Source organism: Labeo rohita, chromosome 8 (genome assembly GCF_022985175.1).
Source record: "Labeo rohita strain BAU-BD-2019 chromosome 8, IGBB_LRoh.1.0, whole genome shotgun sequence".
Classification (NCBI taxonomy): Eukaryota; Metazoa; Chordata; class Actinopteri; order Cypriniformes; family Cyprinidae; genus Labeo; species Labeo rohita.
In genome coordinates, this window is record NC_066876.1 from 11,191,194 (window position 1) to 11,204,365 (window position 13,172).

At 41.3% G+C, this 13,172-nt stretch overlaps 1 protein-coding gene across 1 annotated transcript in view; it reads right to left on the reverse strand.

Moving 5' to 3' along the window:
- LOC127169898 (izumo sperm-egg fusion protein 1) overlaps positions 1 to 13,172 on the reverse strand; it is a 26,031-nt gene continuing 12,859 nt past the window's right edge. Inside the window, exons 2-10 of the mRNA XM_051117570.1 lie at positions 10,471 to 10,637; positions 9,855 to 9,929; positions 9,652 to 9,735; positions 8,421 to 8,441; positions 8,100 to 8,189; positions 7,850 to 7,968; positions 1,850 to 2,003; positions 1,598 to 1,766; positions 1 to 180 (exon numbers count right to left, since the gene is read on the reverse strand). Coding sequence (XP_050973527.1) covers positions 84 to 180; positions 1,598 to 1,766; positions 1,850 to 2,003; positions 7,850 to 7,968; positions 8,100 to 8,189; positions 8,421 to 8,441; positions 9,652 to 9,735; positions 9,855 to 9,929; positions 10,471 to 10,637 — 976 coding nt within the window. The 3' untranslated portion in view covers positions 1 to 83. The remainder of the gene's footprint in view (positions 181 to 1,597; positions 1,767 to 1,849; positions 2,004 to 7,849; positions 7,969 to 8,099; positions 8,190 to 8,420; positions 8,442 to 9,651; positions 9,736 to 9,854; positions 9,930 to 10,470; positions 10,638 to 13,172) is intronic.

Sequence of the window (13,172 nt, forward strand, 5' to 3'; positions counted from 1 at the left end):
TTTGATGTTCACACTAAGACTGACACATCAGTCTTTTGGGTGTCTGCAGTCATTTATTCATGTGTCTCTTTGGATCACATCCCTCATTCTGTCACACTCATCAACTCAATGTGCTCCTCATCTTCCCCCTCTCCTCCTCTCCTGTTGTCTCTCTCCTCCTCCTGCCGCTTCATGGTCACTCTGTCAGAGCGAAACAAAGCAACATGACAGCATGAATGCAACCAAAGTGTGCTTCCTTCCTAATGTTGTCTCTCTGGACAAAATCAGCAGGATGTCATGACAGATCACCCACTGTCATTCATACTTCCCCTCCATTCTCTCTTTCCCTGCATGTGTCAACCCTCATGCATGCATACAACATGTAGCTCAGCTCATACATTCCCATCTGCAAAATGTTGTTTTTATATACATGATACATTACATATGTGACCCTGAACCACAAAACCAGTCTTAAGCAGCACAGGTATATTTGCAGCAATAGTCAAAAATACACTGCATGAGTCAAAATTATAGATTTTTCTTTTATGCCAAAAATCATTAAGATATTAAGTAAAAATCATGTTCCATGAGGATACTTTGTAAATTTCCTACCATAAGTATATCAAAACTTATTTTTTGATTAGTATTATGTATTAAGAACTTCATTTGGACAACTTCAAAGGTGATTTTCTCAGCATTTTGATTGTTTTGCACCCTCAGATTCCAGATTTTCAAGCAGTTGTATCTCGACCAAATATTTTCCTATCCTAACAAACCATACATCAATTGAAAGCTTATTTATTGGAGTCATTGGGGTCAGAAAATTGAGGCATTTGTAGGCCCAGAGAAAATCTGGGGGAATTTTCAGTGTTATATGAGCATTAATTACTATTTTAGAATGCACTTTGAATTAGTTTTTATTTTTTATATTTTCAGTTTTTATTTTGAATTTAGTTCGTTCTTTTGTGCTTTTGTCCTTTTCATTAGTTCTTTTTAATATTTCTATTTATTTTAATTTCTATTTCAGCTTTAATTTTAGTAATTTTAGCATTTTCACTATAAGCAATAGTGCCCAAGCAATATTTCTAATTTTCATTCACGTTTTCCCATCTAATCTGAATGAAAATGATTTTAAATAGCTTTAGTTAACAGTAACAACATTGGCCACGATATTTCATAAATAAACAATGGCAGGCATTCCAGTTCACTGAAAGTCTGGTGTAAATTCCTGTGGGTGTAAATTCCATGCGGGCCTAATTATATCCAAAACATGAAAATGAATAAAAATATAAACAAATGTCACGGAAGGTGTATGAAACAAAATTTGACTTGATTATAATACTGCTACTATATACAGTGGCAGTACCGATGTGTGCAAAGCTAACAGACACTTGTTATTTTATATACTGTGAGGCCATTGAATAAATATGATTTGTGTAAAATTCAGGGAAAACCCTCAAGTCCTTTTCTACAAAATGTCCTTCTTAGAAGCATTGCTTTGATGAACAACTGCTTAGTCATTTAATTACTCATTCTTTCGTTCTCTAACTTTATTTTGGCTTTTGTTTTGTTGTTATTGTTACTCTATTAAAAAGCCCCTTGTCGTGTTATGACATACCTGAGGTTCACTATAAGGACAAGGCTGCCTGTGATGCTGAGTACAGTGAGTAAAACCAGTATAATGATGAAACTGCTCCTCTGAAGGCTGTTAGGTGCGGAATCATAACCCGAGGGCAGGGACGGCAGAGTCACAATCAGTCTAGGGGTTGTAGACGGCAGTGGTTTGACTGAGGGAAAGACAGACAGATGAGAGGGGAAGAAATCTATACTAACTCACAATGAGTTGCTATATTCAATAAACATCGCCTACCTTTCAGTTTGAAATACATGCGAGACAGCGCAGTACCAATTTGATCCTGTAGGAGGCAGCGGTACGTGCCTTCCTCGTTGACTTTCAGCTGATTGAGGACAATTTTAGACTCCTCTGTCACCACCAGCTCTTCATACTCTCCGGCAAGTGACAGCTTGCAATGAATAATAAACAGTCTGCGTTTTAGTACATTTTAGTAAATTAAATCAGTGTGATCTGGTCTGTGGATCTTTGGAAGGATAAATACTTTAATCTATAGCTTATCAAGCAAAAACCTAACGAATTAAAGGAGGCTAACTGCTAAATTACAAGCTATATTGAAGCTACTGGAGGTCTAAAGATATATAGTTGTAGTATAAAGGTATATATTTACAATTACATAATATTCGTTGTAGATTGCTACTGGAAAAATAACAGCTGAGCTGTTGTGCTTCTAAGAAAATTAGTTAAGTTAGCATTGTTATTTTTGGTAGCTCTCATATCTCTAATCCTTTTAATTGTATACAAAGTGAACGTGTAATTCAAATATTAAATGTATATACAGTACTGTGCAAAAGTCTTAGGCCACTAGCATTTTCATCAGCTAAAAAATGGTTTAAAGTCGGCCTTTTGCTGTAGTGTGTCAGTAGGAAATATCAGATTACATATCCAAACATTCATTTTGCCATTAATCGTAATAATCCAGTGAGATTTTTGTTTGAACAAGGAGTCTGACAACAGCCATTGCTCCACACAGAGATCTGATCTCATCATCATCCAGTCTGTCTGGAATGACATGGAGAAACAGAACAAACTCAGACAGACTAAATCCCGAAGAACTGTGACAAAGTCTCCAGGATGCGTCAAGAAACCTACCTGCAAAGCTGCAGCACTGTTAAAAGTTTTAGGCACTGTAAAATGAGGATGCTGTCATAAATAGATTTTCTTTATCAATTACCTTCTATTAACTAAATGAAATCAACATTTGGTGCGACCATTCTTTGCGTTTACAGCAGCTTTTGCCCTAGGTGCACTTGCGCAAAATTTTTCAGGTAGCTTTGCAGGTAGGTCTCTTGAAGCATCTTGGAGACGTTGCCACAGTTCTTCTGGATTTACTCTGTTTCAGTTTGTTCTGTGTCTTCATGTCATTCCAGGAAGACTGGATGATGGTGAGATCAGATCTCTGTGTGGAGCACTGGCTGTTGTCAGACTCCTTGTGCAAACAAAAATCTCACTAGATTATTACAATTAATGGCACACAGAATGTTTGGAAATGTAAACCGATATTTTTTACTGACACACTACAGCAAAAGATAGAAATAACTTACTTTAAACCATTTTTTAGCTGGTGAAAATACTAGTGGCCTAAAACTTTTGCACAGTAATGTATTTTAAAAACTTGACTTGCATAAAATATTACTGACATAAAAAGCCACTTAAGTGTTTAAGTTTTACTTGAAAGTATATTCAAAATCATTGTTTCAGTTTTTGTAATGAGGAATTCCAGCGTTATTTATGACAATGCTTAGAGAATGTATGTGTTATCACTATATCGAACCATTTGTTTATATTTTAATAAACGCTTGTTGATAGTCTAAACATCAGAAAAATATCAGTCTATGCACGAGTTTTCTATTTTAAAAAAGGAAAATAATCATGCGTTACTGTCATGATCTGGTCGGTGAGCTGCGGACCGCTCACCACCAGATGTCGCTCTTGCGTTTTGTCACGCACGGACTGCCACACTACACCCCGGACTACACTCCCCATCAGCCATTGCACTTCCTCCTGTCCAATCAGAGACTGTATAAATACCCCGGTCTTCCTGTCACTCCTCGCCGAGTATTGGATTGTATTGTTTATCTTTCATACGAAGCGTTTCTCCTAGTTTTCCCCGTCTAGTTACCTTGTTTGCCTTGTTGTTTTGATCTCTCGCTTGTCTGACCACTCTCTTGCCTAGCCCCTCTCGGATAACGTTCGCCGCTGGATTGACCCTCGCCTGTTACGGTTTACTCTTGTCTCGCTGTCCATACACCTGTCTGCCGTTGTTCGACCCTGCCTGCCTTTTACCATGTCTTTGTCACGTCCTTACAATAAAAGTTTGCGAATGGATCCGCTCGTCTCTCGCCTCACTCCCTACGTTACAGAATACTCGGCCACTACAGGATCCAGCAACTTCTCATCCGGACGCCACGCAGGTATGAACACCACAAAACTGTTGTTAGCCCTCGAGCAGGGCACACGAACGCCGAGGGCTACATCCAAGAATTTCTGGACATTGCCCATTACTCCGATCTCCCAGACTGTGTTTTAATAGATCTGTTTCACGAGGGCATGAATCAGCCGCTCAACTCACGGCTCCGTCGTGAGGCTCCGCGTTCTTCCCTTGAGCGTTTTCTGGATTATGTTTTGTTGTGTGTGGGATCGCCGTTTACTGTGGGTGTCGCGGAGGAGGAACGCGACAACGCGGTAATGGCGGCCACGCATCCCGCTGACGGAATGGTGGCCGCGCCGGAGCGCGAAGCCACGGACACATTTGCCGCCTGGATCGCTCGTGAGATGGCGGCCGTGTCGGAGCGCGCTCGAGCAATGGCGGCGAAAACAGAGCTCCGTCACGTCACAGCTGCCATGCCAGAGCCAAGTCACGCTGGAGCTGTGTTTCCTGCACCAAGTCAAGTCAGCGCTGCTCTTTCTAAGGCAAGTGAAATTAAAACTGTGTTTCCTGTGTCAAGTCAAGTCAGAGCTGTTGATACTATGTCAAGTCAAGTTACAGTTGTCGCTTCTGTCTCAAGTCAAATTACAGCCATCAATCCTGAGCCAGAGCCACTGCACAAGATGGCTGCCACGCCAGAGCCACTGCACAAGATGGCTGCCACGCCAGAGCCACTGCACAAGATGGCTGCCACGCCAGAGCCACTGCACAAGATGGCTGCCACGCCAGAGCCACTGCACAAGATGGCTGCCACGCCAGAGCCACTGCACAAGATGGCTGCCACGCCAGAGCCACTGCACAAGATGGCTGCCACGCCAGAGCCACTGCACAAGATGGGCGCTACGTCAAAGCCTGCTAACGCCTCGTCAGCCAAGCCACAGCCTGTTCACGTCATGTCTTTTGCACCCGAGTCTGCACCCATCATGGCCGCACTTCCTGACGCGGTTTCTGAGTCAAGTCACATAACAGCGGCTGTTCCTGAGTCAAGCAAAGTTGCAGCCGTGGTTCTTGAGTCCGGTCACGTCTCTCCTGACATCCCAAGACCACGGCTTATGATGGCCCACGTGCTGGACTCACCCCTAAGGGCCGTATGGGCAGCTAAAGTGGCGCTCCTTCACGTCGCGGCTGCTACCCCAGGGTCAAGTCAAGCTTCCAAGTCCGGTCAAGCAACTGAGTCAGGTCAAAGCACAGCTGCCGTTCTCCTTGAGTCAAGCCCAGTCACAGCTGTGCCCCACGAGTCAAGCCATGTTGTTCCTGAGTCAAGCCACGTTACAGCAGATCCCCACAAGCCAAGTGACGTCATCGCTGCTGCTCTTCCCTTAGTGGCAGTGGCCATGTGGTGTGTGTGGGCGGCCCACTGTGCTCCTGAGGACACGCCTGTTCCCAGGTCAGCACCAGAGCTCTCGTCTGATCACAAGCCTGCACCAGAGCTCTCGTCTGATCACAAGCCTGCACCAGAGCTCTCACCTGATCACAAGCCTGCTGCAGAGCTCCCATTTGATCACAGGCTTTCTTCAGAGGTCCCGTATGGTCTCAAGTCTGCTTCAGAGGCCTTCCCCGTCGGAGAAGCTGCGCCAATGCCTCCAGAGGTGTCGGCGCCGGCCGTAGAACCTCTTACGGAGGGGGCGTTAACCACCAAACTCTCTGCTTCTCCCTTTTTCCTGTCTGCATCCTCTGTCACTGTTCTCCCCAGGTCCCAGTCAATGACGCAGCCTCCTGTTCCGCCCCGGAGGGCTGCTCCGCCTCCTGTTCCGCCCCGGAGGGCTGCTCCGCCTCCTGTTCCGCCCCGGAGGGCTGCTCCGCCTCCTGTTCCGCCCCGGAGGGCTGCTCCGCCTCCTGTTCCGCCCCGGAGGGCTGCTCCGCCTCCTGTTCCGCCCCGGAGGGCTGCTCCGCCTCGGAGGGCTGCTCCGCCTCCTGTTCCGCCCCGGAGGGCTGCTGCGGCTTCTCCCTCTATTCTGTCTGCCTCCTCTGTCCCTGCTCTCCCCAGGTCCCAGAGCGTGATGCAGATTCCTGTTGCGCCCCGCAGGGCTGCTGCGCCTCCTACTCCGCCTCCGGCTCCACCCTGGAGGGCTCTAGTGCCACCTGTTCGGCCTCCGGCTCCGCCCTGGAGGGCTCTAGCGTCGCCTGCCCTGCCTCTGGCTCCACCCTGGAGGGCTCTTGCACTGCCTGCTCAGCCTCCGGCTCCGCCCTGGTGGGCTCTAGCGCCGCCTGTTCCGCCTCAGGCTCCGCCCTGGAGGGCTCCACCGGCTCCGCCCTGGAGGGCTCTAGCGTCGTCTGCTCTGCCTTCGGCTCCGCCCTGGAGGGCTCTAGCACCATCTGCTCCGCCCTGGAGGGCTCCACCGGCTCAGTCCTGGAGGGCTCTTGCATTGCCTGCTCCGCCTCCGGCTCCGCCCTGGAGGGCTCCCGCTCTGCCGGTCCTGCCTCAATCACCGGGTCCTCCGCAGGGGCCTGGCCCTCCAACCCTCACCCTGTCTCGCTCCCTCCCCACCACTCCCATGGACTGTTGTTCTGTTGGAGCGTCTGGAAGCCGCTCTTTGGGGGGCTATGTCATGATCTGGTCGGTGAGCTGCGGACCGCTCACCACCAGATGTCGCTCTTGCGTTTTGTCACGCACGGACTGCCACACTACACCCCGGACTACACTCCCCATCAGCCATTGCACTTCCTCCTGTCCAATCAGAGACTGTATAAATACCCCGGTCTTCCTGTCACTCCTCGCCGAGTATTGGATTGTATTGTTTATCTTTCATACGAAGCGTTTCTCCTAGTTTTCCCCGTCTAGTTACCTTGTTTGCCTTGTTGTTTTGATCTCTCGCTTGTCTGACCACTCTCTTGCCTAGCCCCTCTCGGATAACGTTCGCCGCTGGATTGACCCTCGCCTGTTACGGTTTACTCTTGTCTCGCTGTCCATACACCTGTCTGCCGTTGTTCGACCCTGCCTGCCTTTTACCATGTCTTTGTCACGTCCTTACAATAAAAGTTTGCGAATGGATCCGCTCGTCTCTCGCCTCACTCCCTACGTTACAGTTACGGATGTGACAAGGAAGAAAACTCTTTTTGAGAGACTACATACTTTGTAGGATTTCTGCAAATTAAAATGCACAAACCAGACAAAATAATACCTAACAAACAGAGAAGCGATGGCTCTTTACAGAATATATAATTGTTACTTTATTTTAATGTTGATGTGTCTATTTATGAGGAATATGTACTGTTATGGATGTGACAAGCCTGAAAATAGCACTTACCAGACTATGTGAAATCATGCACTAAAAATAATAATAAAAAAAAAAGGTTTGAAAACTTTAAGAGAGACCTCACACTGAACCACTAAAAGTTGACATCTGAGCTATCAGTATAGTAAAAACCTTTGGTAAAAACTTTGTTTTTCATAGTAAGGTTGACTTTTATATGGAATTACCCTAATGCTTTTAAAGAAGCAGCTACACTTACTGTGATGTGTTGACTAACATAAAACATGGCTTTGAACATGGTAGTTGTGTTGCTGTCTATGCAGGATCAGAAAGCTCTCAAATTTCATTAAAAATACCTTAATTTGTGTTCTGAAGATTAATGGCGGTCTTACGGGTTTGGAACAACATGATGGTGAGTAAATAATGACAGAATTTTCATTTTTGGATGAACTATTCCTTTAAGTGTGTTATTCAATATGATATTTAAAATTTCAAGCTCAACTAATTGCATTCTATATAAATTTAAACTTAAAAAGCTGTCTTAAAACAGAATTTAAAATGGCTTCAGGATTCTTTGAAAGCAGAAAATGTGTTTGTTTGTCTGTGTGCATGTACATTCTTTTCTCTAGGATGCCAGGAGTAATGGTACTCGGTCTGTCCAACTACAAGAGCGTGCCAGGGCAGGAAACAGTCCAGCACCACCTCCTCTCCTTCATCTGCCTCAACATGACGCTCTGATAGGAACAGATAGAGAGAAAGAGAAAAGAATACAAAAAAGAGACAAAGACAATACAGTATGATGTGTTAATATAGTCAGCTAAAATCATTCCTGGTGTGTGTATCCGTAGGCGTTTGTCTGTCTCACCTCCACAGTCTAGTGGCGGTGTGGCTGACATGCACGTAAAGAGCCCATACTGACAGGAAGTGCAGTTCATCACCCTCTGATACAACAGCCCTGTACGCATCCGCATACACCCACACACCCGATGAGCAATAAAATATACATCATCATACACTGTCTTGTGACACATACACCACCATTTCACATTTCATTTATTGCATGTGCTACCTGGTGTTTATCTGTTAAATTTAGAGAGTGTTCTAAGAGAGAATAAGTGTGTACAAAATTGACTGTTACACTAAGATGTTAAAAAAAAAATGCAAAATAAAAATAGAGAATACTTACCACATTTATTTGGACACAGACCTTAATAAAAAGAGTAATAAAAAAGATTGTATGAGAATTAGATGTTCTGACATCTAACATCTAAACGTCATCGTTATATAAAAACTAATGTGTAGTTGAGGTCAAAAGTTTTCACACACCTTGCAGAATCTGCAAAATGTTAATTATTTTACCAAAATAAGATGCCATTTTTTATTTAGTACTGACCTGAATGAGATATTTCACGTAAAAGACATTTACATATAGTCCACAAGAGAAAATAATAGTTGAATTTTTAAAAATGACCCCGTTCAAAAGTTTACATATGCTTGATTCAGTTAAACTGCCCACTGTTCTTCAGAAAAATCCTTCAGGTCTCACAAATTCTTTGGTTTTTCAGCATTTTTGAGTATTTGAAAACCTTTCCAACATGACTGTATGATTTTGAGATCCATCTTTTCACACTGAGGACAACTGAGGGACTCATATGCAACTATTACACAAGGTTCAAACACTCACTGATGCTCCAGAAGGAAAAATGATGCATTAAGAGCCGGGGGTGAAACCTTTTGAACAGAATGAAGATGTGTACATTTTTCTTATTTTGCCTATATATATATATATATATATATATATATATATATATATACTATTTTTCATTTAGTACAGAGAATGCTTACATGTTTCCCAGAAGACAAAATAAGTTAAATTTGCTCTGATCTTCAAATACAAAATTTTTCACCCCCCAGCTCTTAATGCATTGTGTTTCCTTCTGAAGCATCAGTGAATGTTCGGGCCTTTTGTAATAGTTGCATATGAGTCCCTCAGTGAGAAAAGATGGATCTCAAAATCATACAGTCATTGCTGGAAAGGGTTCAAATACACAAAAATGCTGAAAAACCTGAAGGATTTTTCTCAATACCGGCAGACAATTTAACTGCTCAAGAACACCTATCACTAAACGAAAAAACAAAAAAAAAAAACAAAAAAAAAAAAAAAAACAAATGTGGATAATTCAGGTAACAACACAGTATTAAGAATCAAGTGTATGTAAACTTTGAATGCGGTTATTTTCTTTTTTGGAGTATATGTAAATGTATTTTATGTGAAATATCTATCAGGTCAGTACTAAATAAAAAAATAACATGCACTTTGTATGATCGCTCTTATTTTGGTAAAACAGTTAACATTTTGCAGATTCTGCAATGTGTATGTAAACTTTTGACCTCAACTGTATAACCACCCATCCTACCTTGGGCAACAAAAATCTCCAAATGTTTCTGAAGGATTCTCTTTCCTTTCTCCAATATATTAATCATATCCCACTGGATAGACCCTAAACAGGAAGAACAAAGCATTAGTTTTAAATGGTTTCGGATATGAAATCAATCTTAATTTTTCAGATGTTTTTGTCTAGAGCATGAAAAAACATAATCTGCATTCACAAGTGCTCACCTGTCCTGTCTTCTTTCCAATGCCTCTTGAATTCACTCTGATATTCTGTCCGTGCACGATAGAGTGTTGTGGGATCTAATGCAAACATCAGATAGCACTCAATATCATCATTTAGAAATATAATTCGAAGACATAAGAGAAATATGGCATTAGTTTGGACGCACCTAAACAATTTACACCAAAAGTGATCAAAATTACAAAATAACATAAACATGTGAATTGTTTAGTCAAAAATATTTTATATTTGAGGTTCTTCAAGGTTGCCATCCTCTCAATTAACTTATATGCATCCTGGGAACAGTGGTTATACATTTTCATCCAATTTTTAGTTTTAGTTATTATAGTACAAAAAATCAAACCAAATGAGAAAATTAAAACTACTGGTACATTCAGTTAAATTAAATGAGAAAATTAAACATGAATGTGTACTAACATAATAAGTAAAGATAACTAAACAACAAAACTAAAGAAAATTATTATTCGGCATAGCCAGTGTTATTTGTAGATAACTGTTCAGACAATAAGCTAATCTAAACAGCTAATTTCTACTACATCTTAAAACATGTTTCAGATATAAATATAATAGTATCTACTACTGATTACATAACAGCAGTACCTATGACACCACGAGACAGTCTGCTGGTGTCCCGAAAGTTGACGTAAGCATGCTCAATGATTTGTTTCAGTTCGATTTGATCACGGACAGTGATTCCTTTAACTGAGGACAGGAAGTCTTCATGCACATAACGAACCACTTGGTCACACTGCAGACAGCAGCTTACCCTGGGACATGAACCCAGAATCAAAAGCCAGACGAAAAGAAATGCAAAAGCCATTTCAGAAAGACAGTAAGCTGTGGTTTTCACAATATAAAAAGTGAATCTTTGAAATTCATCAGTAAAGTCACTTCTGAGCCAAAGAACCCTATGATGTCATATATGCAGAAACATTCTAAACTCCATAGCAACACATGCTGTTGTATCCACAAGTTTCCTACGCCCCATGAGGCCTTGCGTCAAAAGTGGGAGCCTCTTCCGGTTCAAAGTAAACAAGCGGGATGTGACACTCATTCATTCAACAGTTGACAGGAGTGATGGGCAAACGAAGCTGGTGGTTGGTAAAAAATAAAGCAGCCAAAAGTCTGTGAACTCCGTCAGAAGAATCATTCACCACAATTTCCATAGATCGATCCATGTTATATGCACAAATAAAAGCCTAACTGTGTGTGTGTTGGTTTGTTGAATTTCTGACTCTGATAAATTAATTTACCCATTGAACAGTGCCATTAAATGCCAGTACCCTGGTGAAAAAAACAGCATATGCTGGTAGGTATGTTTTGATGCTGGGATGCTGGTTAGGTATGTTTTGGTGCTGGTTTAAGCTGGTCCTTAGCTGGTTTATGCTGGTCATGTTGCTGGTCAAGGACCAGCATAAACCAGCTAAGGACCAGCATAAACCAGCAAAGGACCAGCTTAAACCAGCACCAAAACATACCTACCAGCATATGCTGGTATTTTCACCAGGGCAATATCAATGTGATGTAATAGAAGAATAATGTACACGTATATCAATTGCATATGGCATGTAGTTAATTTTTCTGAAATAATTTGTATTCTTCATATTTCTTAATAGACTGGGTATTTAAAATTTAATTATTAAATAGGTCCCAATGAAAATGTACTCGCAAAGTAAGATCTGGGGGTCGAACATTAGGACACGCAAAGTGAATCACGCACATGACAAGAACAGAAAGGGATGTTTTTACGAAAGGGATTTCCACGTTAACAAGCCTCGAATCGAGGCTTTATCTGGCATGCCCTTTAACACGAGCTCTGATGTCTCGGATCAAATGTCATTTCACTAGTTGACAGTCATTCAAGATTTAGCGATCCAAATTGGCTAATGATGTGGGAACACAAATTCGAAAAGCATATGTTGTCCATAAGAATGTAATGACATCTCTCATAAAGGTGTGCATCTTTACAAAGTAAACAATGGTCTAAAAAACACTTAGCCTCTTTGCTAATTAGCACACAAAATACCATTGGTATACTACGTCCGCCGCCTCACCGGAAGTTGTACCCACATTCTTTTTTACAGTAGTGCCCCCCGGAAACTTGTGGATATGTATATAAGGGTTCAAATATACAAAAAACAGAACAACAAGCCAGTTCAGTCATTTCCGGTCAACTGTACTGTGGCTAAATAGGAGTGTTCTTTGCTTGTTTTCTCTACATAATACATTCACAATTCAAAGAAAACACCAAACGTCCATGTATACCATTTCAAGAATAGCAAACGCGAGTGTAAAAAATTACACGGGTAAATCCGCTAAATATTGCGCGAGTCATTGCTATGATTGACAGTAATAACTGAACGAAACATCTGACAAGCTGATGTCAAAAATAGAGCTGTGCATTAAATGATTCAGACTAAATTCAGAATATCAAACCTACAGCAGTAACAAGTTTGTGTTGACTGAATATAGGCTATTTAATAGCTTTCACAGTTCAATATAAAACTTAGAAGATGTAGTTATTAAATTAAATCTAAAATATTTCAAATTTATATTGATTCATGAGTGCATCATTCAATTCTTATACCATTAATATTTAACTTAATTAATTTGTAGTGCACTATATATAAGCATTTAAATAATTCACCTTATAGGCTGTTTGTGTCTGAGCTTATTTATTTATTTACTTTAATGACTTTCTGCACTTGCTGTACTATATACTTCAGTGTGGTAAAAGTACTAAAATTTGTTATACAATAAATCTTATTATATATTTATATAATAAATCGAAAAGCAAGACTTGAAAAAACTAGGGAGCTGAAAAGGCAGCTGCAGCCAATGAGTGATGCTCTGCTGCCATCTTCTGGTTCTAAGGGTAATTTCATGTCATTTTCATCCTAAAAAGTCATTGTTTTCCCTGAAAAGACATTTTTTCATATCCTCTTTATGAATGAAAAGTGAATCTTTTAAGTGAATTTTACTGCACAGCTGTAGAGTTGAAAAATAATAAAGGCTTCAAAATATTATTTATATCGATTTTAAAAATGTGTTTGACTATCAAGGCAAGTCATTGATTATCAAGAATACTATTAAAGTCCACTTTCAAAGATTCACATATAATATATAAAAAAAATACAATTTATATACTTTTTAATGTCAAATGTCCGTCTTGTCTTACTCTGCCTGGACTGTTTTGTTCCAGTTCATGACAGTTAGGGTCTGTCGAAAAACTCCCATCTCATGTTCTCCCTCAACTTCAAAATCGTACTATATGGCTGTTTTACCTTTTTTGTTAAGGGTGT